The sequence below is a fragment of the Pterocles gutturalis genome, unplaced genomic scaffold (assembly GCF_000699245.1).
Source record: "Pterocles gutturalis isolate BGI_N339 unplaced genomic scaffold, ASM69924v1 scaffold20027, whole genome shotgun sequence".
Classification (NCBI taxonomy): Eukaryota; Metazoa; Chordata; class Aves; order Pterocliformes; family Pteroclidae; genus Pterocles; species Pterocles gutturalis.
Genome location: NW_010113277.1, coordinates 1 through 23925, shown reverse-complemented (window position 1 = coordinate 23925; position 23925 = coordinate 1). Strand labels below are relative to the sequence as shown.

The 23925-nt window shown below is 46.4% G+C and overlaps 1 protein-coding gene across 1 annotated transcript; it reads left to right on the top strand.

Moving 5' to 3' along the window:
* Nucleotides 1-695: 695 nt before the first annotated feature.
* CORO2A (coronin, actin binding protein, 2A) lies at nucleotides 696-18028 on the top strand. The gene is made up of 11 exons (XM_010074443.1): nucleotides 696-896; nucleotides 5879-5995; nucleotides 8933-9082; nucleotides 9624-9803; nucleotides 10485-10601; nucleotides 12283-12387; nucleotides 12730-12826; nucleotides 14656-14768; nucleotides 15904-15994; nucleotides 16292-16563; nucleotides 17897-18028. The coding sequence occupies exons 1-11, from the start codon at nucleotides 696-698 to the stop codon at nucleotides 18026-18028; spliced, it is 1575 nt and encodes a 524-aa protein (XP_010072745.1).
* Nucleotides 18029-23925: the final 5897 nt, after the last annotated feature.

The following is a 23925-nucleotide window of genomic DNA, read 5'->3' as shown; positions in this document are numbered from 1 at the left end:
GTTTTCTATTTGAAATCAGTTGCATCAGTTCCATAATACTTCACTGCTTTCTGTGAGAAGGGATTCTTGTGTTTAGCCTGCTTTATGTATCTCATTTAAACATAATTTAAAAATGCTGTCTGTCAGAAGACTGTGGTGCAGTTATAAACCAGACATGCAGAACATTATTATCAGTGGGAAAAAGACCAAGTGACTGTAGATATTCCTGTGATCTGTCAAAGCTCTTTTTTCCATTCATGTGAGCAAAATTTAGGCTCATTTTTGGTCCTAAACCACCTGAGGGCAAAATGAAGCATGCACCCAGACTGGCTTGTTCACTCACCATCTCAGGCTTTCCTCACCCAAGATGTTGTGTCTTTCATGCTTCCTGAGCTCTGTGCTACTGGGATTCATAGCTCAAACTTGCTGCCATATGACCTTGCCCCAGCAACAGGGACTGCTGGTGCATGCACTGCCCAGCTGGTTGGTGATGGAGAGAGCCATCTGTTCTATCCTGCACTCTCCTCTCAATCAGAGATGTGCAAGGGGTGCAGAGACAGGACCAGCAGAGAAAACCAGAGCTGCTGCTTGCTGGCCCAGGGTTGGTGTGAGAAACCCAAATGAGGAGGGTGAGCTTGTGTTGGGAGAGGGGTCTGCAAGTCTTGCTGGGATGGCCGGTCCTTATGTCACGGGGTGTTGTGTTTTTCCCCTTGCAGATGTCGTGGCACCCACAGTATCGCAGCTCCAAGTTCCGCCATGTGTATGGCAAAGCCGCCAGCAAGGAGAAGTGCTATGACTGTGTGCCGATCACCCACAACGTCCACGACAACCACTTCTGTGCTGTGAACCCCCACTTCATTGCAGTGGTGACTGAGTGCGCGGGCGGGGGGGCCTTCCTCGTCATTCCCATCCACCAGGTGAGCTCCATCTAGGCGAGCTGGCTTTTGAGAGCACGTGGAGAGGCTGGAGGAGAGCTGGGATTTCTAGGATCGCACAGGAGATATTCAGTTAATCCTGTTGCCTGAATTGCAAAATGCATGGAAGGGGCCCCAAATGCCCTGCCAGGCGATTCCTGGGATGTGTGCACTCACTTGTCTTACATTGCTGCTTGCAGTTTTTTAACACCTTCCTTCTTTTCATGTCTCATTTGCCTTTCTTGTATAATCAGCAGGAGCTTTGTCTCCTAGGAGATACTGCAAGTAAAAAATGTTAGCAGATACAGAGAGCAAAAACTAAAAGGTGCTTTAGTGGCATGGCTTCAGCTGTGACCAAAGGAGAATGCGGTATGTTTTGCTCTACCTTCTCCTTTGTGAAAGAAAGTTATCAGGCAATGAAACTCTTAAGCTTCAAACACTGATGCTGGAGAAGCTTCCCTTTCAGAAACAAATCCCATGTTTATGCACTTTGATGACTTATGAATCTGATGAGAGGGAGAAGCTGTCTGTTTGATGTTTATTGCTTCAGAAAAAATAGGCATGCACTAATGTGGATTAACTTCAATGTACGATTATCTGGAATCAGGGCAGAACAGACGAAAGGCAAAAGTTCATCCTTTAATTAAAAGTTAATTGATGGTGTTATTGTAATGACACTTTTTCAATATGTATTTGCTCAGGATGAAAGTGAACTTGGTATGCTTGAAGAATCTAGCACAGTTCCCAGCCCTTAGCGACTTTGTTTATTCACCTCCTTCAGCACTGGTGTTGTTCAGAGACAGTCCTTCTAAAATTAACCACTGCCCTGTTTTTTTTGACTAAGTCACTTCTGACCCCTGGACCATGAGGCTGGAGAGCTTGTCTTTATCGCAGAGCTGCATGTATAAGCAAGCAGCTGGTGAAGTGTGGGACACGGGGTGGCACCCAGCTCTCAAAGTGTTGGCAAAACTAGCTGAAGGTGCTTGTGCTGCTTACTATTAATTCTTCTGTCTTACCTCTTCTCAGCTTGGGTAGTCTTTAGAAGCAATGCTTCCATTCTTAACACCTGCTCAGGTACTCCACCCAGATCTGAAATACTTCTTGCAGAAGTCAAAGGCATGGTAGAAGATACAGAAGAAGATAATTAAAGTATGTCAATGAAAATGTAAAATTGCTTTCATGTGAGGAAAGACTTTGTAGGTTAGGCCTGAATCAGTCTGGGAAAAAAAAACACAAATGACTGAGATATATAAAACTGTGAAGAGTGTGGGGAAGAAGCATAAGGAGCAATTCTTCTTGATTTGTGTGCTGAAGGAGACCCTGGAGACCAGGGACCAGACTTTTAGCAGCAGATGTGAATGCTTCTGCAGTTGAGATGTGGAGCTTACCACTCTGGATGCTGATGAGCCTGGAAGAATTAAGGGGTTCAAAAACAGGGTAGAGTTATGGAGAGGAGTTGGTTTAGGAACTGTGTTTGTTCAAATGCACGTTCCCTACTTCAGGAAGTCCCTTGGGGGTTGACCTTTGGTGGTGGATCAGGGAAAGGATCTGTATGTGCTGCACTTCAGCCGTTCTCAGAATACTTGTTCCTGACCCATGCTGTTGTTCCCTAAATCTGGGGGGCTGTGATACCAGTTAGTTTTTTTCATGATACACTTCCAAACTGGTGCCACCTGGTGAAAAGCAGCGGCTTTCAACTTGTGCTCCTGGTGGTGGTATTTGTGGCTGCCACCTCCTCCTGTGCCAGTGACCCATCTTAGACAGCGTATTGGGCTCATGGCTTGTGGCCCTGCCAGGGCACCAAAGGCAGCCTGGTCTGGAGACATGTGCCTGGGACAGTATTTCCCAGCTGAGCTGTGGTTACTTTTGACTGGATTCACAGAGAGCAGCCACATCCCAAGCAAGCCACAGTATGGAGGAAAAGCCCAAGAGCCAGGATGTCACATTTAGGTGAAGCAGAAGATTGTAGCCAGAACAGGGAGGGCTGCACTGTCTTGGGAGGATGGACAACCTGCCTGGGGAGCTGCTCTTGTCCCTCCAGTGCCTTTTTGAGTTAATTCTGTGTGTCCTGCCAGAGGGGCTGCCTTCCTCAGGATGTGCTTGAATGCAGGCTCAACCTTGCTCTGTTTGACTGTGCATCCTTGCCTGTTTGTTGTGCTCCTCTCCTGCTGAGTCATGGACACCAAGCTCTCTCAGCTCTCCTTGGATAAATACTGCTTCTTGCCTTCTGTACCCTTCTTCCTCTCTGAGAGCCCGGGGGTGAGGTAGAGCTGGGAGCTAAGAGCTCTTTGCCATAGATACCCTCCTTTCAGCAGGCCTTTGCATTCAGCCTGAAGAGGAATTAGTTGAATGTTTGCCACCACTTGGAGAATGGTCTTCTGTTTCAGGATGTGTCCATTACGTCCTCATGAAGGTGTGCTGTTGAAGCCAGCTGGGTGGAACGGCAGCACATCTCACCAGGGAGGGAAGCAGCTGTGGCCACAGGGGCTGCCTGGTGCCCCAAACAGTCTGAATGCCTTTGTAGATTCTGCAAGTCAGAGGAGATGTGGGCTCAGTGACTGTTACTGGGAGATGAGCTGCTTTCCTGCAGTGTGGCCTGAGTTGGTGTAGGTTGGTGTCTGACACAGATGTGTTGGGGAATTGCATGCTCTGCATGCTGAGGATCTTGACTCAGAGGGCAGTTTTGTGGCCTTCCATTGAAAAACAATGGCCTGCTTTTTTCCTTCTCTGATGACCAGATTTGGTTGAGACTGCATCTGTCTCTTCTTTTGCAACATAAAGCAAAGGGACAGCAAAATGACAACAAAGTCCTGAGAGACAAGGAGATATTCGTGTCCAAGTCTTTGCAGTCTCCAGTCTTTCAATGTGTCAGCTCCAGGTGTGAAAGGGAGGACGTCTGTGGTTGTGTAAACCTCCTAGACACAAACCCCACTCTTCTCTCTGGAGGCAAGGACTATGAAATGAAATCTGTGATGACCCCTCAGGCCTTACCTAACCGATGCTGTATGTGAGTGCTGTGCCATGATGTGATGACAAGGTGTGTTAGTGCCCTTTGGAGAACACCTGAGAAGTGGGGCTGACTCATCTCAGGGTAATCTACCATGTACAAGTTTGCTTTTAACAGCTGTGTCACTGGAAGTGGTTTTTGTCAAGGAACTCCAAGTTTGGCTGCTTTTCAAAGATGCTGGGAGTTTAGAAAGACAGTGGTTGAAAAATTGCTCATTTTCAAGCCCTGCAAATAACTGTGGAGGTAGGTACCTCTGCATGAATGCAACAGGAGTTACTGAAATAGTTTTTGATCTGTGGAATAGAATTTCCTCTGCACATGGAGAGCTTTACTTCCACATGCAGATGTGCATCTGAGACCAACAGCCCTACCTGCCATATATGTTTGTTGGCCGCCTGGGGGATCATGTGTTGTGGGTCCAGCTCTGTCCCAGGGCTGCAGGGTTGCACTGGGACAGGTGGGACTGGTGACCAGGAGGGCAAGGGCTCCTTTTCCTGGGCGAGTTGAGCCTGTTAGAGGTGTGGGGGGTAGGAGAGCATGGCAGGATGGAGCAGGCAGAGCAAGCTCAAGGCAGCCTGTGAATCTCCCAAATGGAGTGGGGAGCAGACAGGCAACCAGCTCTGGGAGGAGACGGAATTCCCATAGGGATCAAGGGATCCCTGTGGAGCCGGCTGCCCAGCCCATTGAGTTGCCAGCTTGAAACCAAGCCCTGAAGCCTGCAAAAGGACACCGTGGGCGGGGAAACGCTGCTTATTAAAGGCCTTCTATCTCTCTTCTGCCTTCCCAAGTCACTTTGTATTGTGGTTATAAAAGGGAATTGTTTTAGACTGTAGTTTAAAAAAGCAGTCTTTTACATTTCAAAGCCCTCTGGCTGTTCAGTTTAAAGCGGGTTAGTCCCACTGACTAGTAAGTATGTGACAAACTTTCCAGTGAAGCTGGAATAGTTACACATTGTGTCCTGTTCTGCATTCAAAACCATACAAATTTTCAAGGCTGGGAAAATGACATCCTAGCCACATCCAGGTTAGGGCCAGCACTGATTCCCCTCTGCTGTGCACTCTTAAGGCCCACCTCTGGAGAGGTGCAGGGAGTACACCAACAGAAGTGTCTGCTCTCCAGGAGAGCATGCATTTGCATTCATTTTGATTTACAATTCTTCCAGGTGGGATAAAAATAAGCAGGCAAGCATCACCAGCTTGCCATCCTGTCTCTCTCCTTAGGTGGCTGACTTTTGCTCTTGGATGGATGTCTAGGATGAAAAGTTGTTCCTGGAGCTCCCCATACATCTCCTGCTCCTGACAGGGAGAAGCAAGTGCTGGTCCAATGTTAATAAACTCTCCAGTGGCCTTTCTAGCACATGATAAGTATACCGACTTGACTTTGCAGCACAGGCTGTGCGTGCGGTGTGAGTTTATCCTGATGCAACACAGCCCCCATGTGGCACAAAGCCCTCAATACTCCTTAGTGCACTCTGTGCAGGATTTTTTACCAGTGAAGATGCTGCCCAAACATAGCATTTTTTTTGAGTTGGGAAGGCTGATTGAATCTGATGAATAGCTGGATTTGAACAACATCAGAGAGAAATGTTGTTGAAAGACAAAGTGCATTTGTAATTTTTGTTATAAATGTCTTTTTGCTTAAAAAAGAAAAATGCTAGCTGATGAGTCTAAAAAATAAAAGCCAAAACATTTTTTTCCCTGCTTATAAGAAATGTCTCCGGAAAGAGATTCTGTTTTTTTGGTGTTTTTTTAAGTGTGTACTTAGGAAGGCCTGAGCAGTTCTTTCTTTTTGGTGTCATGATCAAGGGTTGCCTTGCAGTGACAGCAAAACCTCATTCTCAACAGATGGAGATCATCCAGGGCATCTGGAGCACAGCAAGAAGAAAGAGGTTTCTTGCTGGAGCTGGACTGGATCTTCCCTGAAAATGTCCTGTAATTCTGTGGCTCACCTTAGGATTCATGATATTTGTTTTTTCCAGACAGGCAAGCTTGACCCACATTATCCCAAAATATGTGGACACAAAGGGAATGTTCTGGACATCAAGTGGAACCCGTTCAATGACTTTGTGATAGCTTCATGTTCAGAAGATGCCACAGTAAGTTTACCAGCTTGTGCTCTGCATTATTACCTGCCTGATGTGCTTTTTGGGGAAAGAAATAAAAAAGAAACCAAAAGGCCCATTGATGAGATGTGAAAACTTACTTAAAAAAAAGCCAGGTAAGAGTAAGATTCCTGTATTTCTCTTGAGGTCAGACCTGGGTTATCCCTTCCAGGTAATGTACCAAAATCAGTGTGAGGAGGAAGATCTGTTTTGTGGGGGCTTGCATCTTTTTGGGTGTGTTTGCATGAGAAAAAACAGAATATGAATTTAAAATTTAATGACTTTTAAAGTTTAATCACTATGAAACTCTTCCTTTACTTTAGAATAAAAACTTCAACGCAATGTAATCTGAAACAGCTATTTCAGATTAATTCCCTGCAGAGCAAGTTTGGGCTCATCCCTGTCTCAGTTACTCTGTAGAGTCATGCTGGATCAGTTATGGGGAAGTTGAGGAATCTGCGTCATACTATTCTGCAAAAGGCATAAGTGAAATGAGCATTTTCCTACTGAAAGAACAGAAAGACTGCAGAGATGCAAAGGTTCATGCTCATGCAAATTTATGAACAGATATCAAATACATCACATCAGGTTTAAGTTTCAGGCAATAAGTAGTTTGGCTGAAGTTAGTATAAGTAAGATGCAGTCACATATTTTCCTTCAGTTTAGGTGCAGACTAGTTATTAGGAATTGAAAGATTCAATTCATGTTTGTAAGGGATAGCTTAGCCCATATCTACCCACTGAAAGGTTGCTTTCCATGTCTTGTCAAAAGTATGATGGTGGCTTCTGTGACAGGGGGGACATCTGATTAACTGCTGTGCTTTTTTCCAGAGATCCCACATACGTTTTCTTGCACTGGGTATATTCACCCTCTGCCACATAGCATCAGGGAGGTTTCCCTTTTCGCTTCCTCCAGCTCTGGCTTGGTGTACATCCTCTGCCATTTCAGCTCTGCCAAAAATCACTCTTGAATTGGAAATCTAAGCTCTTGGAATTGTCCTTCCTGTTTAGTGACTTGCTTTTGCTTCTTTGGATATTCATGTATTTTTTGAAGGCTTTTTTCAATTTCTGAGACTGTGAGGGTTTTATTTTATCTTCCAACCCATATGCGAGCTTTTCATGTTGTCTCAGAAAGGACTTGTGGCAGCGAGGCACCACTGTGGCCTTTCTTTTGAGCCTCAGATGAGGAATGACCACAAGCTTTGAAGCTTCCTGCTGCCGTTACAGAATCACAGAACCATTCATAGATTCATAGAAAGGTTTGGGTTGCAGGAGACCTTAAAGATCACCTCCTTTCAACCCCCCTGCCATGGGCAGAGACACCTTCCACTAGACCAGGTTGCTCAAAGCCTCATCCAGCCTTGCCTTGAGCACCTCCAGGGAGGAGGGATGCAGAGCTTCTCTGGGCAACCTCATCCAGTGCGTCACCACCCTCACAGTAAAGATTTTCTTCCTAATGTCTAGTCTAAATCTACCCTCTTTTAGCTTATACCCGTTCCCCCTTGTCCTCTCACTACACTCCCTGATAAAGAGTGTTTCCCCATCCCTCCCATAGCTCCCTTTAAGTACTGGAAGGCTGCTATTAGGTCCCCTCAGAGCCTTCTTTTCTCCAGGCTGAAAAACCCCAACTCTCTCAGCCTGTCCTCATAGGGGAGGTGATCCAGCCCTCTGACCATCTTTGTGGCTCTCCTCTGGACTTGCTCCAACAGGTCCATTTCTTTCTTTTGTTGGGGACCGCAGAGCTGGATGCAGTATTCCAGGTGGGGTCTCATGAGAGTGGAGCAAAAGGGGAGAATCACCTCCTTCAACCTACTGCTAATGCTTCTTTTGATGCAGCCCAGGACACGGTTGGCTTTCTGGGCTGCAAGCGCATACTGCCGGCTCACGTTGAGCTTCTTGTCAACCAACATCCCCAAGTCCTTTTCTTCTGGTATGATCTTAAGGCATTCTCCACCCAGCCTGCATTTGTGCTTGGGATTGCCTCGACCCACATGCAGGACCTTGCACTTGGCCTTGTTGAACTTCATGAGGTTTGCACGGGCCCCCCTCTCGAGCCTGCTAAGGTCCCTCTGGATGGCAGTCATTTGTTAGCATCCTAAATACTTCTGCTTCTATGGTTAGTGTGAGAAAGACTCTTTCATTTTACCTGCATAGGTTCAGCCTCTTCTGCAGGTTTCTTCTACTGTCTTATTCCACCCCAGGAGGATAGAGGATTTTTGTCTTCATGCAGCAACCTTCTAGAAGAACCCAGGGCTGCAGATTATGAGCCAGCACACTCCTAGTGCTGAGTGTCTTAAGTGCTGTGCTGCTCAGTCTCTCTGCTCAGGGCATCTGCCATGTGGCCACCTGTGGGCTTCTGTGTACTTTGAGAAATGGCTCTGTCATTTGCAAAGCATTCAGCACTGGTGCAGTTTTCTGTGGGACAAACAGTACTATAGCTGTCATCCAGCCAGGGGAGTTCTCAGTTCTTTTGCCAGGTAGTGTTGAGTGGATGACTGCTTGGATCAATCAGTGGATCAATCAGTCAAGAGCTATAATAACTTCTGGGATGCTTTTCTGAAGTTTATTTCAGTTTTACTTGTTCCTGCTCAAAGTTTGTTAAGAGGCAAGGTCTGCAAGATCTGTGGTTTATTTCTTCCCCTTGGGAATAACTTTTTATAATTGTGCTGACAGCTTGGCCAGGTGTAAGGGTTGGATTGCCAAGTTAAAACAAACTGGTAGAACTTCTGGCTAAAGATGGAGGGTAAAGAGGGCTCTCCAGGCCCACAGAAAAGCAAAGATACAAACTTCAAGTACTGGTATTCAATAGAGCCAGGAGCATTCCTATTCACTACCAAGAGAACAGTAATACCAAGGGAATAATAGCTATTAGTAAGTTCCAAATTAACTCTTTACTCAGGTATCTCACAAAGATGCATCTTGTGCTGTTCAGGTTAAAATCTGGGACATCCCTAAGCACTTGCTAACAAGAAACATAACCAGTCCGAAGAAGGAGCTTCTTGGGCATGTTCGAAGAGTGTGCCTCATTGAATGGCATCCCACTGCTAATAACATCCTCTTCAGCTCTGGCTATGACTACAAGGTGAGTCTGTTCTCTGTGGAGCATTCTTCCTGTTTGGCAGGTTGTTTTGAAATTTGTTTTAATTTCAAGCTGTAAGATAATACTAAAAGGTTCAGAAGGCTTCTTTGGGGGGAAATTCCATAGTGACTTGAAAGGCAAAAGGATATTGCTACAATTTTCAAAAGGGCTTGCTAATTTTCCAGTCTTCTGATAAACTTTGGTCTACTCTGCCCTTGTTTACTGGATTGGACACAATATGCAATGCCATGCACTTTTGTTTGGCTTCATTCTTGTGCTAGTGCAAATATCTGCACTGATGCTGGCCATTTTAATATATAAAATGTGGTTGCAAAGGAAATTAGAATATTGGACATTCTGAGCAGACATTGTGACCCTGATATATTGCTCTAAGTATTAGGAATTATTTTAAATGCTGGAGAACAACCACTTATGATGGTAAGACCTATGCATGTAGAGAAGAGAGGAAGAAGTGAATAGGGTCCATGAAGTCCCCAACTGGTCAGGTGGCAAAAGGCTGTTTTTTTTTGTTTTTTTGACCCAGATAATGATCTGGAACCTTGACACCAAGGAAGATGTCATCTCGAACCCAGTGAAGATCCTCGAGGCTCACAAAGATGTGGTCCTCTCCATGTCATTCAACACAGATGGCAGTCTCCTTGCCACAGCCTGCAGGGACAGAAAAATACGTTTGATAGACCCTCGTCCAGGAACAGTCCTACAAGTAAGTTGGGTTCAGAGGTTTGTGGTCCAGTTATCTCACCCCTTGGAGTGTTTCCTCTTCCGGGTAGATTTATTGCCATTAAAAAAGATGCACCTGTGCCCTGTGTTGCCCAAGGCACCAGGTGGTGCTGTTGCCTTCTACTTTTCATGGAACACTTGCTGTCATTGTTGAAAACAGGGTTTCTGCATCTTGCTACCATGCTCCTCGCTCCCTGAAGCCGTTTTTAAAGTGCACTGTTTTCATAGCTCCCTCCTGCAGTCCTCTGTAGGATGCCTTGGGAGGGCTTGTAGAGATCAGGTGGACAGGTGGATGCAAGTGTACGTTTGTGCACCGCCAGGGTTGTTCTTGTTGCCTGTGCTCTGTATCTATTGGTAAGGTGAAGCTAACTGTGTTTTGTAGGTATTTGCACAGATTTGTGTACACAGAGAGTCCTGCCTACAACTAATAGGGAGTGCCCTCTTGCAAATATGTGAATCAATAGCCAGAGAGATTCACTGGGCTTTTGGGAATGGTCCCAAAGAGTTTAGGCTACCTTTCTCAGATCCCCATCAAATCCTGCTAACTGTAGTTCAGCCAGGCTGAGCAGATCTTTCAGATGTGACTGAATCAGAGGTCTCATGTAACATGCATATGCAACAGGTACTGTCTCTTACTCACACACTGTCCTTTCTCTTCCTATAGGAAGCCAGCTACAAGTCTCACAGGGTCAATAAAGTCTTGTTCCTTGGAAATGTGAAAAAGCTGTTCTCTACTGGAACATCTCGGTGGAATAATAGACAAATTGCATTATGGGATCAAGTGAGTTGGACCAGCAGTCTTAACCATACCAGCTTCAATTTTCTCTCTTTTGCTGTCATTTTAATTCTTCCACCTGCCAAATACCCAAAAATTGGTTTATAACATCAATTCAGAAGTAAGCTGTCAAATTCTTAATGGGTGATAGGTCTTACCGCTATGACACTGTTAACTGAGTATGAGTTTCTGAAGAAGCTCTCAGAGCTCTCAGCATAGAAGTGCACCAGAACAATGAGAATGCTGTGCCCACTTCAGGAAGAAATAATTCAAAGGACCTTTGGGTGGTCACTGTAGCTCTGACTTAAAAGCAGCTGTTACTGTTCTTACTGGCAAATTGTTACTGGTACTGGAAAGAGAAATGAGCTCTAGATGCAGCCTACTCAGGTGAAGCCCTCAATGGAGAAAAACATGTGATGGTTGCTGACAGTAGCCTATTGAGGTAGCACTTACTGGTCTCTTCCAAGACATGATCTCCGATCATGACCACCGCTAAACTTATGAAACTCTGCTCTCCTCTGCTGCTCTCATATGCAGTGAGATGCTTTTTCTTTGTCAGCTTCTTATTTTGTTCCTCTGTGTCACCTACCTTGCATCATAATCTTCTGCCTCTTTGTTGTGTTGGTACCCTTTGTGCCAGACAAAGCTGGTAGACCAGGTCTATGATTTGACATTTGGCTATGTTTGGACATGGCTTCTTTGCCTATGTGAGAGGGAAAGCACTGTGCTGCTGTCTGAAGGCTTTCCACAAAGCTGAGCAGTTCTCTGACAAACCATGGATCTCACATCAGGGTTTCAGTGCCTTCAGAGCTGCTGGAGGAGCTGGTCACACTTAGTCTGAGAACTACGTGGGAAGGCTTGTGAGGCCAGGTATGTGGCAGTCTCCTTAGGGACAGGCACTGGCACAGGACCTACCCAGCAGGCATCTTTCTGAGGTCCACATCATCCGTGTGATCATTGCATCTAAACCAAAGCTCTGGCTTTCTGTACCCTGCAGCTGGGCAGTTCTGCAGGACAAAGTATGTATTAACCCTATGCTAAATACATATTTATGTTACAGTAGCTACAGTGGTAACCTTGCCCCATTAGTCCTCCTGACATTGGTCCCTTCAGCAGTGCAGGGATAGTTGTGTATAAGACATGCCAGCTGTGTGCATGGGGTGGTTTGCTGTGCCCTCCTACATGGCTTACCTGCCAAGGCCAATGGCAGCTTTTGCCCTTGCAGTGGGCACCTTCCCACTGTGCATGGTGGAGACTGTTCTTGTGGTGGGAGGTGCACTGTTGTGGAGGTACTGACTTGACTAGAGGTAGTGAGGGAACATGAGTAATTCAGTGCATGATGCAGATGTGCCCCAAAGGCCCCTCCATCTCCATGAGGGAGGAAGTGTTTCTTATTGTATCTACCCCTGAAATGTCATCAGGTGCTTGAGATGTTCTAGTGGTAGGAACTGATGTCCTGAGGTATTGCACTTGGTCAAAGAGCCAGGAACAGAGCACCTCTTTCCCACCCACAGAGGTCTGAAGAAGCTGTGCATGGCCCTCTGCTGAGGGTAGCTGGCCATGGCTCAGGATCATTATAGAGGTGCACTCACATGCCGCTGCCAGGTGGGCTTCAGGTAAGGTGTCGTTGACTTGAGGTGACTGATAGGTGATCACAGGTGTCTTGTTTCTCCTGTGTCCTTCCCAGAATGACCTTTCTGTGCCTTTACTGGAGGAGGATCTGGATGGTTCCTCAGGGCTGCTGTTTCCTTTCTATGACTCAGACACGCACATGCTTTATGTTGTGGGAAAGGTAAGTGCTTTCCATGTGGCAAATGCTGGCCCGTCTGGTCCTTCTCCCGGCCTGTGTTGTATCAGACTGAAGTCAAAGATGCTCGTGAAGCACGTTAACCTAAGGATGTGGGCTGATGGGTAGGGGCCTGAGGGTGCTGCAGGATCAGGCCACATTTTCCACTGCAGACTTACCACGTTTACTGTAGGGAGGTACACTGCAGAGCCCTAACATTCCCACATAAGAATCTGGGGGTAAATGTTTGGTTTATTCTTGACCATGCATGGCTTCTGGAGCCAGGCGTTCTCAGACCCTCATGCTGAACAGCAGAGCCTGGCTTATGTTAATTTTCTTTGCCTTTAGGGTGATGGAAATATACGGTACTACGAGATAAGCTCTGAGAAACCATACCTGAACTACCTGATGGAATATCGTTCTCATTTACCACAGAAGGGAGTTGGTGAGTGGCAGCGTATGCCTAATGTTACAAGAGGATGGTGGCTTCTTTGTTTTAGAGGCTGTCAGAGTCTGGGACTATCCAAAGTAGCATTTAGGAAAGAGAGTGGGTCAGATTCCAGTTTCCACCCAGGTTTACAGGTGCACAACAGTCAGCTTGGCTGCACTCACCTATATATCACAGGTGGTATTAGAGGGTCACAGCTTGGAGGGGTCCCTTCTGACCAGCTGAGCATGGACTGGGCAGCTCTACCAGTCTGCATCCCTTCTCACATACCTGGTCAAGGTGGAAGGGAGGATAGTCTGGATTTCGAGGTGGGGGATGCTCCTTGCCTTTTGTGAATCTGTTCTGAGATTTTTGGCTTTGAACTCTGTTGACATTGTTTCCACTCTGGTATTTCTCTGGTAATGGGTGCTCCACATGTTAATGCCTTCACTCTTGTTGCTTGCCTACCTTCTCCTGTACTGGCATTTCCCATTTAGAGATAGACCTGCTGTGATTAGGTCACCTCTCCTTCATTGAAGTACCTTGCTTATTAACCTCTTTGCGTACTATCCACGGTTTAACTCAATCAAGCCACAGAATTTGGCTTTCAGCCCTCAGACCCTGTTGGTAATCCTCTCTTGGACCTTCTCCAGTCTAGCCTGTAAGCCATATTCCTCAATAGGCTGACATGTTTTTAGGACCGTTTGCCACTCCTCCATACTACCTCTGAACACTCTAATTCTTCCAGGACATTGGTACAGATATTTAGCAGCACTAGATTTTGTGCCTGCAGGTCTCCTTCAAAAACCTGTTCTTGGAAAGGAATAAATTATTTAAAACTTAACGGGAAGATGTCTCGGTTATTCAGCATTTTCAATCCTTCCAATGTACATCATTCTGATTTTATGTTGTCTTGTCTCTTTAAAAATCTTTCCATGAAAAGAAAGTGTACATGGGTTTTTAAAAGGCCTGAGTGCATTATATCTGCTCCTTAACCCAGTTTGCTCTGCTGATCAAACATATTGCTAAAGTTATTGCACCAAAGCTTCTTTCACAATATTACCAAAACAAAATAGAATGTAGAGGAGTGGAGTTTAGATTCACATTTAGATGAATGCATAATGGAAGGAGCAACAGTCCTTCACATAGAAACTACGGTTTAATTAAGTCATTTGGTATAAGTAGAAAACAAAGCTTCTGTAGGACCATGAAACAAGGTCTACAAGGAGAGGCAATCTCTTTTATTAAGGGAATTGTTAGTGGTTGTCGGCTTTGGACTATATGAGCTCATGAGAGAGAAATCCACTGAGGTTACCAGATACTTAGAGACCTTGTGTGGCATAGCCAGTCCCTGAAACACAAATGGTGCTATCTGACAGAGTAGATGTTCACACCCTTTTCATACTTCATTCTGCTTTGGGACACTGTTGTGGGGAGGATATTGGGCTGGAAGGGCTTTCAGCCTGACCCATATAGCTATTCTGATGTTGTTTAAGTGTCCTGAAATTCTGTCCTGGTGATCCTGATAGTCAAATCCTATGGCATCATTTGCCAGTTCTGCTCAGTCCTGGTCACTGTATTTGCAGCTCATGAGAATGAATAAGGAACAGGAGGCTTAGCACAAAAATCACAGGCCCTGTGTATAACTCTGTAGTCTGACAGAAAAATAATTATTTAGTCTTGTCATTTGTGCCACTGAACCAGTTTTGGCTGCAGATTTAAGACCACGTTGCTGTGGAACTGATGCTGTGACTCCTTTTGTTGTTTGGTGACCCTTTTTCCATGGTGGATGACATTAACTTTCCTAGGGAAATTTACACCCTGTTTGTTTCATGCTATCCCACCAGGAATTATGCCAAAGAGAGGCCTTGAAGTGTCAGCTTGTGAAATTTTCCGTTTCTACAAACTGATCCCAACTAAAAGCCTGATTGAACCCATCTCCATGATTGTGCCTCGACGGGTAAGTTAACCTTAGGTCATGTTAATGTTTGGGACAAATATCAGTGAAAAAGAGGGCAGTGCCTCCTCTCTGTGACTTTCATGGATAGAAGAGTAGGTAGAACAAGATATTTTCTGTCTCCTGGTCTGAGGGACAAAGCTGGTCAGTTTGTGGGGCAGCCCTGCCAACAAACCCTGGCTGGGTAACTCAAGAATTAAGTCTCCGTGTACTGGCTAACTTTCTAATACATACTCACTGATCTGCTCTGCTTGGGTGCAACAAGGCGTCTCTCTGACTGTCAGGTCAACTAGCCATCTGCAAACTTCCTCAGTTGGTGGCATCTGTTTGACATAATGACAAAAGAGAGAGAGGGGTTAGGGAGGATGTTTGGTAACACAGAAGCTTCCTTGTGGAAGGAAGAAGAAACACTCCAGGAAAAAGGGAATGATGGGTTCCTCGGTTTCTAGCCAATGGGTGCAGTTGTGTTCCAGACATTTGTTCTGCATTATGTAAAACATGACCCATTGCACTGAGAGTGATGCAGAAGTAAGTCTCAGAGCTGGTGTGTCTAGAGAATGACCCAAGTAATGAATCTGTAGCTAACCAAGGTAGCTCCCATGTGAATGTGTGAGCAAAGGTACCTTGGAAATGTCAGCACTGTGCCCTGTGCTTCCAGAAACATTGAAAGGTATGAGTGCCTTGAATTTAGAGAAGTAGCAGAGCTAATGCTCATTGCAACTACCAATCAGGCATGTTTCTCCAACATTATCTCGGCCAATTTCTGTCAGGTGATGATCAGCTGATAATTTGTGACTTGTGTCTCTCCTTCATATCCACTTCTTTATCCTCCAGAACACTGAGTTCTTGAGAGTTGGGTTAGCCTGTGTCACCAACCTCCCCCAGTCTGTTGTCTGCATGTGTAAAGACCTTATTGGCAGGACTTAAAATAGGCCTTCAGATGTGTTTCTTCTGAGTTGGGGTGAGGAGGAGAGAGGCTCAGGGCAGGTGACAAGGTTTTATGTCCATGCCAGTGAGTGTTCATGACACTCCCTTTGCTGAGGTGAAACAAACTTCTTTCTCCATCACAATCCAGTGTGGTCCCTCTAAGCCAAAACCTCACTGACATAGTGACTTCGGACTTTTTGTTTGCTTGCAGTCGGAATCATTCCAGGAAGACATCTACCCCTTGACCACAGGAACCCAGCCAGCGCTGACAGCCCAAGAGTGGCTGAATGGAGTTAACAAAGGTCAGCACATGGAGAGCTCCCCAGCCCTTCAGCTCCCCAGGGCTTGGGTAAGCTGCCGCTGGCTCTCTGGCCTATTAGCTGCCAGAGAAAGAAGGGAGGAAAAGGAGAGACATAACACATGATGGCTTTAAGCTACAATAATTTGGTGGTTAAAATATTTGCTGCTGTGAACTTCTGGAAGCTGCTCCAGTCAAGTGCCTCCATGTTTATTCCTGCAGGTTGTTTGAATGAATTGCTTACAGCTGATTTCTGAGTGTGGTTTGTGAGTGCTAACCCATCACCTGCCTCCCTCCCTAGGGCCTCTCTTGGTGTCCTTGAGACCAGGCTCTGGAGCTGTGAGTTCCATAACACAGTTTCTTGAGCCAGAGCCACTCATGAAGACTACTGACCTAAGCCAGCACCAGGGCTGGGGAGAAAGGATGCCACTGGAGGACATGCAGAAGACAAGTGAGATCAAAGACAGCAGAAAACAGCTGAAAGTGGAGGAGAAATTGCTGAAAAAAGAGCAAATGCGCCTCTCCAATGGCTTTGACATATTTGAGTGTCCACCACCAAAAACTGAAAATGAGGTGTGAATGTCTGGGGTGAAGGGTTGGGGCTGTGGGGGGAAGCCCAGAGTCAGCTGGTCAAAGGCTGCTGTTCACAAGGTTCACAGAATCTGAGGAGGGTTTCTTTTGAAGACCTGGGCCAGTGTGAGCTCTTTGTTCTTTGTGAGGGCAGAAGCTCTGCATGCCCTGGCTGCCACATGGGAAGAGAAATGTGTCCCAGCACAGCTGAGGGGGTCTGGAAAGGAGGGAGCAATCAGTATGCCCACTTCTTAGGCATTCTTGTGGCACAGGCCTGCCTGATGGCTAGGTTCTGGAGAACAGAAGGAGGTTTATACAAGGGTAACCCTGTATGAGGGCTGCACTCAGAGAGCCTGGTGAGACAGCAGGGATGCCTGTGGAAGGAGTAGGTGTACCTTGCTCCCTTGGTGCATCCGTGTAGTCTTAAGCGCCTAACTGTATTGTGGGCCCTCACATGGGAAAGGGGCTGGCTCTGCCCCTGCCTCAGCAGCTCACTGCTGGGGGACAACTTGGCAGTGCAGTGCCATTCATACTGGATGCTGGTCACAGACTGGTCCTGGGAATGGCTCCAGAAAAAATCCTGGCAGCTCCATGATCTGACTTCAGCCATGGACAACCCCTTCCCTGTATAGTAACCAAAGCTTGTACCGTGGTAGATCTCTGGTGATTTGCAAGCCCCCTGTCATTGGCAGCTCCAGGATATTTTTGAATACATGCATCTTGTTGGCTTTTATGAACCTTGGAAGAATTTATTTCCCATAGCCATGCTTAGGTCCTCTTTTTGGGTCTGCAACATTTTAGCATCTGCAGCTTGATGTGGCAGGAATTTCCACAGCTGAATTTCCCTGTGGTATGAAAAAGGATATTCTTACGCATATTTTTGAGCTGGTGCCCCGAGGTTACAGAAGCAACCCATGTGGAGCTGTGTGCACAGAGCAGAGTCCCAGTTGGAGAGAAAAGTGCATGATCAACAGGAAAAAGAAAAGAAGGAACAGGACTTGCCCAAGGTCAGAGTCGGAGATGTAGCAGATCCACGAATTTAGACTCTAAATACTCTCTGTGTCTAGGCTGAGTGATTAGTGGTATGAAGGTTATTTTTTCTGATATTTTCCATTGAATTAATCAGATGTAGCATTACTAAATGGTGCTGAGAAACACCTGCACTCATAGCCCAGGCTAGTGGGCAACAGGACCACTTCTGATGTCCAGTCTGTTGATTGAAGGCCTCCTCCTTAGATGCTGTTTCTCTCAGAAGTCATGTGGCAGGACTTGTGGCATTTGACAGCTTAAGTCTGTGTTTTCGTGTAAAGGAAGTAAAATGTGACTTTTCTTACAGCTTTTACAGATGTTTTACCGGCAACAGGAAGAAATCCGCAGACTACGTGAGCTGGTAAACCAGAGAGATGTCCAAATTAAACAGTTGGAGCTGGAGCTCAGAAACCTCTGCGTGGACACAGGCAGTTACTGAGGGTGGTAGCCTGCAGCTCTTTGCACCCCTGACAACTGCAGAAGACTCCAGTTCCTGCAGATAACTCCTCATAAGGTTTTTGCTGGGGGAAAAATTTATGCTTCAGGCAGCGTGGACTTCCCTGGCTTGTGGTGGTCACATTTCCCTTATAGTCACCAGACAGTTATTGATGGACTTGCTGCGCTTCTTCAGGCTCCCCTTGCTTGCCCGCTCACTCATGTCAGAAGCTCATACATTAGTGCTAGTGAGAGACTTTGGAAAATCTTGCTCTTCTGGTACTGGAGAAGCCACCCGTTAAGCTCTAGAACAACTTGTTTTGCTGTCCGTCAACATGACATGAAGACAGGAGACTGAAGGCAGCTGCCAGCCTCTTTTCCCACCCCAGGCCATACAGTGCAGCTCCTGTAGCCACTGTCCTCCTGCCCTGGGAGACCACTCTGCAGCTGAGCTTCAGAGGCTCCTCTAGCTCCAAGTGATCTTCATGCATCCCTCTCCCCTCACAGCTTGGCCCTGCATTCGGGTGTCTGGGGAAAGCCATGGGTGCCCTGACCTGGTGCTGGAGATAGTCCTGCTCCAGGTGGCAGGCTGCATGGGGGCTGCTGAGGGCCAGCACTTTTGTGATAGGTGAAGGAGAGCTGGTGTATGGAGGTCCTACTTTGAAGGGGTGGGAGTGTGCCCTGGTTCTCACCAGAGAAGCTGCAGGTGCAGCAAGAGGTCCCTGGATCCTTTGGGTCAGTGGCCTTCTTTGTCTCCTTCTGCCAAAGACCAGCTGCAGTGAGCTGGTAGCCATGGTCTGTGGTGCTCATCAAACAAATGAGGACAACATTTAAAGCTGCTCAGTGTTGGCAGCAGGGGGGGTCTGCTAAGAGTGATTAAAAGGATGAGGGGCGAGTTGGACTCCCAACCTACTGCAGACCTTTCAGCAACAGTGCTAGAAATGTGGTTTCAATCAGGAGGATCATAGGACCATGGCTGGTCATGAACAGCCCTCCCCAATTGCTGGAGTATCGCTTGTCCTTGTGCCTGCAGCTGCTGCTTCCTTAGCTCCCAGCTGCCAACACCTTGTCCCATGCCTGCAACCACCTACAGCTGCAGGGTCCCTCTTCCCAGCTGTGTTGCCCAGGCCCCTGCATCCTCCAGGGCTACCCAATCTCCCCAAGCCCTGCAGCCACACTGATGTGCAGCCTCCAGCACCAGCCCTCCAGCATGCTGCCTTCCCCAGCCCTTTGCTTAGGGCAGGAGCAGCTGCAGGATGCAAGGTCCCATCCTTGGTTTCAGGGCTGGCACCTGTGACCAGCTTTATGCAGTTTGCCTGCAATGTCATAGCTGGGCCAGCAGCAGCACGGGAGGAACGTGCAGACCTGCCTGCCTTGCAGGTACCTGAGGGTCTCCTCCCATTTGTTCCTGTGGTGTGGGGCAAGAGAGCACACTGTCAGTTGCCCCAGGGTCTGAGCACAGAAGCAGCACCAGAGGGAGAATGTTTTTCCTTGCCCCAGACATGGAACAGGCAACTGCTGTTTAACCTGTAAGTGTGCACCTCTGTTGTGACACGTGTGGGAATGAATACTATGCCCTGCCTATGTTCCCTGAAGCCTGATGATTTCCCCAAGTCCACCAAAAAAAAAAAATTAAAAAAAATTACATAGTCAGAAATTCCTGCAAACAGGACTCCTTAGCAAGAGGACCAAAGGCTGTGCACTGCCTGTGCTCATGTGAAATGCCCCTCTGGTTAACCCTGAAACCAACAGCCAGGATGGAGATCATGGGCACTAAATATTCTTACATGAGAATCACGCAGAGACTTTGTCATCCCTTTTGTTCTGCTGCAAAGACTTCTCCCAGCTTTCAAAAATATTTCATTAATTTGTACGCAGCAACAACAGATGTGGGTGCTAAAAAGTCACAAATAATAGTTTCTTTCTGCAGCATTACTCAGAGGGGGTAGTTGTTCATGTTCTTCAGGAAGAGTCCTTTAGCAGAAGTCACTTACTTAATACTACTCTTTTTGTAAAAAAATAATATGTTAATAACAAAGCTGTTGAAACAAACTTCAGCTCATTTCACATCCTCTAGAACAGACTTTCCTGTGCCCTGGGAACACCCTGCAGTACGCAGTTACATGCAAAAGCAGCTCACCCCAGATACACAGCTTTAATCCAAACACATCAATTTTACACCAGAAGTGGTCAGGCTTTCTCACCAAAGAGAAGAGCTACATAAGAAATCAAGAAGCTCAGTATTTTTCTGCCATGTCAAACAGGCCTGACAGCTTCAACCTTCAAAGCCATTTTCACAGAGAGTAGCCCCAGGGATACTCTGGTTTTCAAGCTGTCTCTATCAGAAGAAAGAGCACTTGACACAGCCTCAGCAGTCCAGGGGATACGACACTTGTCACCATGTGTTTTATTTGCTGGATTTTTTTTGCTTATTTTTCATACAGAATAAATTATTTAAATTATTTCCAAGTTAAAGTAATTTTTCTGGGGGATTTTTTAATCCTCTTGAGGACTATTTCTTTGTTATCCTATGACTGGCTAGCATAGAAAATGGTCGGCCACTATGGTTTTTATCTTAGGGTTGTGTTGATTTCAGCATTTCTGGAAACGAAGTTGCTTTTGTTTAGGCTTTGCTGGCAACATTTGATAAGATGAAACTATTTAATCAAAACTTCTTTTTTAGACAGTATGCCCATAAAAGCATAGACTGTGAAATGTATTTCAGTTTGGAGCTTAAAAGCAACCATAAATCTTTCACACAGAGAAAAATGTGGAGGAAGTGGAGTTACGTGTTAATGAACTGTGCCTAAATAGACTTAAGTGATCGTTTCAACAGTTTCTAAAACTCCTAAGAACTTTGTAAAAAACTGTAAAACATGGGGATAAAAACCAAATTTGTGCAATGAAAAGCAAATGTAACTGAATAATAAATATATTTAGAGTTTTAGTTTTGATACATGCAAGGTTGTTGGTTTCTTATTATCACTGTATTGTTGAAGTGACTAAAAATTGAGCTGAATCAAGGTCAGAAAGGAGTATCATCTGCTGTCTCTTTGCTTTCATGAAGTTGTGGCCTTAGATTAGTAAGCAGGTTGTGAACAGTCTTATGCAGATAGGCCTATCTTCTTACATCCTTCTTATCTGTCCTTGATGCTACAAAGGGGTGGCCATTTCAACCTTTCTGCATTATATTGCTGTGTATGTCAACCAGGCACCCTGGGGATGCATACCTTGTGGTGAGGTGTTTCCTGACCGTGCTGCCTTGCAGTCCCACTGATTCTCTTGTCCAATACACTCTGACTGGGCTTTTTCAGATATTCCACATGAGGAGGGGCTTAATGTGTTATTACCAGGTTTACTTATTTGAAGACATTTGACACTAGATGGGATTTTGATTTAGAAGAGTGAAGCAGCAATCACAGTGCAAGCACAGTATAGCAGTTGCAACGTCCAGTTGTATCACAAAAGAAATGAAATTTCCATTATGAGTCTCTGTACACTCACTGTCATGACTCTGGGTATCTCCAGTCACTGGGAAGAATACAGCGGCTGAAATGATCTCAAGCCTGGAGCTCTCTTCAAAGTTTGTTTTGTTGGTTGCTCAATTTTCATGCTTTATGTTGGGCTGAGCCCCACGCTGGTCTGGCTGGCTCAGGAAGACATTCACACCCTTTGATTAACTAAGACCACCTACACAACCAGTTGATCACTCAACTGATATGCAATTAATTTAAAACAAAAGCCACCTTCCAGTCCCTTTCCCATTGAGATAAGTTCAGCTTGCTTTAAACAGCTGTGGTCACTCCTTGTACTCTTCTGTGAGCATCATGAGTGCATTGCCTGTGCCCATCTCCTCTGAGCCTCTTTCCACTGTAGAGGTTTGTTGATCAGTCACAGCTTTGGGCATGGAAATGATCATGGCTGCATTCAGGATGTAACTTTTGTTTGATAAAACATATTTTAGGCCAGTGTTGGGGAAAAAAAAAAGTTTGAAATTGCTGGAGAAGCTCTGTGCTGGGAGCTTTGTGCACCAGCCATGAAATTAGGGCTGTGACCTCCTGATCTCCCTGTTTCATAAGGGACCTTGTGCTAGGGTGGGTGGCTGGGCAGGCACTCCCCTAAGATGGCTCCCAGGGCACTGTGTCCCTCCTCTGGCACTGACATGGACTCACTGCTCTGAGCAAAGCCTAGGAGAAGGCAGCAGCAGGCAGGTCAGTGTGGGAACAGCCTCTAGCACCTTTGCTGTCACGGGGTTATGGCTGCTGAAGCACAAAAAGTGAGCAAAACACAGCTCTGCAGTGTTACTTGCCTTCCAGCTTTAGAGCCACAACACATCATATCTTCACCCTCCCAAGTCCAAGCCAGCTGCCAACTGCAAAATAAACTCCATTCAAACCTATGAAATAGTTGTCATTCTCATTTTGTTTCCCTCTCTGGGGGTCTGTACCATTGGTGTGCTCAAGGAGCTGTGAGCAGAAGTGAGCGTGGAGCTGAAAGCCCCTTGGTTGCCCTGCAAGGAGAAGCACCAAGTCACTCTTGCTGGCCCTGGGCTGGCCAGCATCTATCCCTGGCAGCAGGCAGGCTGTAAGCTGCAGGAGGCCACTGGAGCAAAGCCCAGGTGCCAGGAATTGCCTCTTGGGCATGCTGCAGCATCATTTTGGAGCAGGATCTCAGAGCCTGTGCTGGGGTCACTCCAGCTTGTCCACAACTTGCTTGTACTGGACAGCCCAGAACCATACTCAGCACTTCTCCACGTGCAGCCTCACCAGCATGGAGGGGAGAGGAAGGATGACTTCCCTCAACCTGCTAGCAATGCTCTTGAATGCAGCCCTGGATACTGTTGGCCATTTTTGCAGCAAGCCAGCATTGCTGGCTCAAGCTCAACTTGTTGTCCAGCAGGACCCCAAGGAACTTCTCAGCAAAGCTGCTTGCCAGCTGTGCAGCCCCCAGCGTGTACCAGTGCATGGAGCTACTCCTTCCCAGGTGCAGGACTGTGCAGTTGCCCTTGCTGAGCTTCATCACATTCCTCCTCGCACAGTTCTGTGTTTCTCCTGTTTAGGTTCCCCTGCAGGGTGGCACAACTGTCTGCTGCTCCCACCACTCCTCTGCAGACTTGCTGAGGGTACACCCATCTTGCAGGTCACTAAGGGAGAAGTTCAATAGCTTTGGATTTGCTTAGCAAAAAGTTTTCAATTTCCCCTTCAGAAATACAGGTTAACTACTATGAAGCACCTTCTGATTCTTCATGCCTTTGGAAATTCTCTCCAGGAGGATTTTCTCCACCGTATTCTGAAGGACTGCATGAGGTTGACTGGCATGTAGTTCTTGCACCTTGCCTCTGCCTCTTGAAGACAGGACTGAGACCCAGTCATCTGCAACCTTTCCCTGTCGCCACCACCTTTCAAAGATCATTGAGGGTGGCCTTGCAATGCCTTCAGCCTTCACCCTCAGTATGTTCCTCAGTATGGACCTGTGTACATCTGGGCTGTTAAAGTACTCCCTAACCTGGTCCTCCCTAATGTGGTATACAGCAGATATCCACCACAACAGTATCAATTTTTCTCTGCCAGCTTTCACTCTTCTTAGGTCTGTATGAAACTCTTCAGAGTCTCACCACAGTTACTGTGCTGGTGGAAGTCAAAAGCCTGCTATGAACAGCAGCTGTACAACCAGTGGTTAACCTGCAGTATCTGTTAAGCCCTCCTTGGAAACAATGGAGAATCATAGAATCATTAAGGTTGGAAAAGACCTCAAGGATCATCAAGTCCAACCCAACACCACCTAACTCACTAAACCATGTCCCAAGCACCACATCTACACGTTTCTTGAACCCCTCCAGGGATGGTGGCTCCACCACTTCCCTGGGCAGCCTGTTCCAATGCCTGATCACTCTTTCAGTGA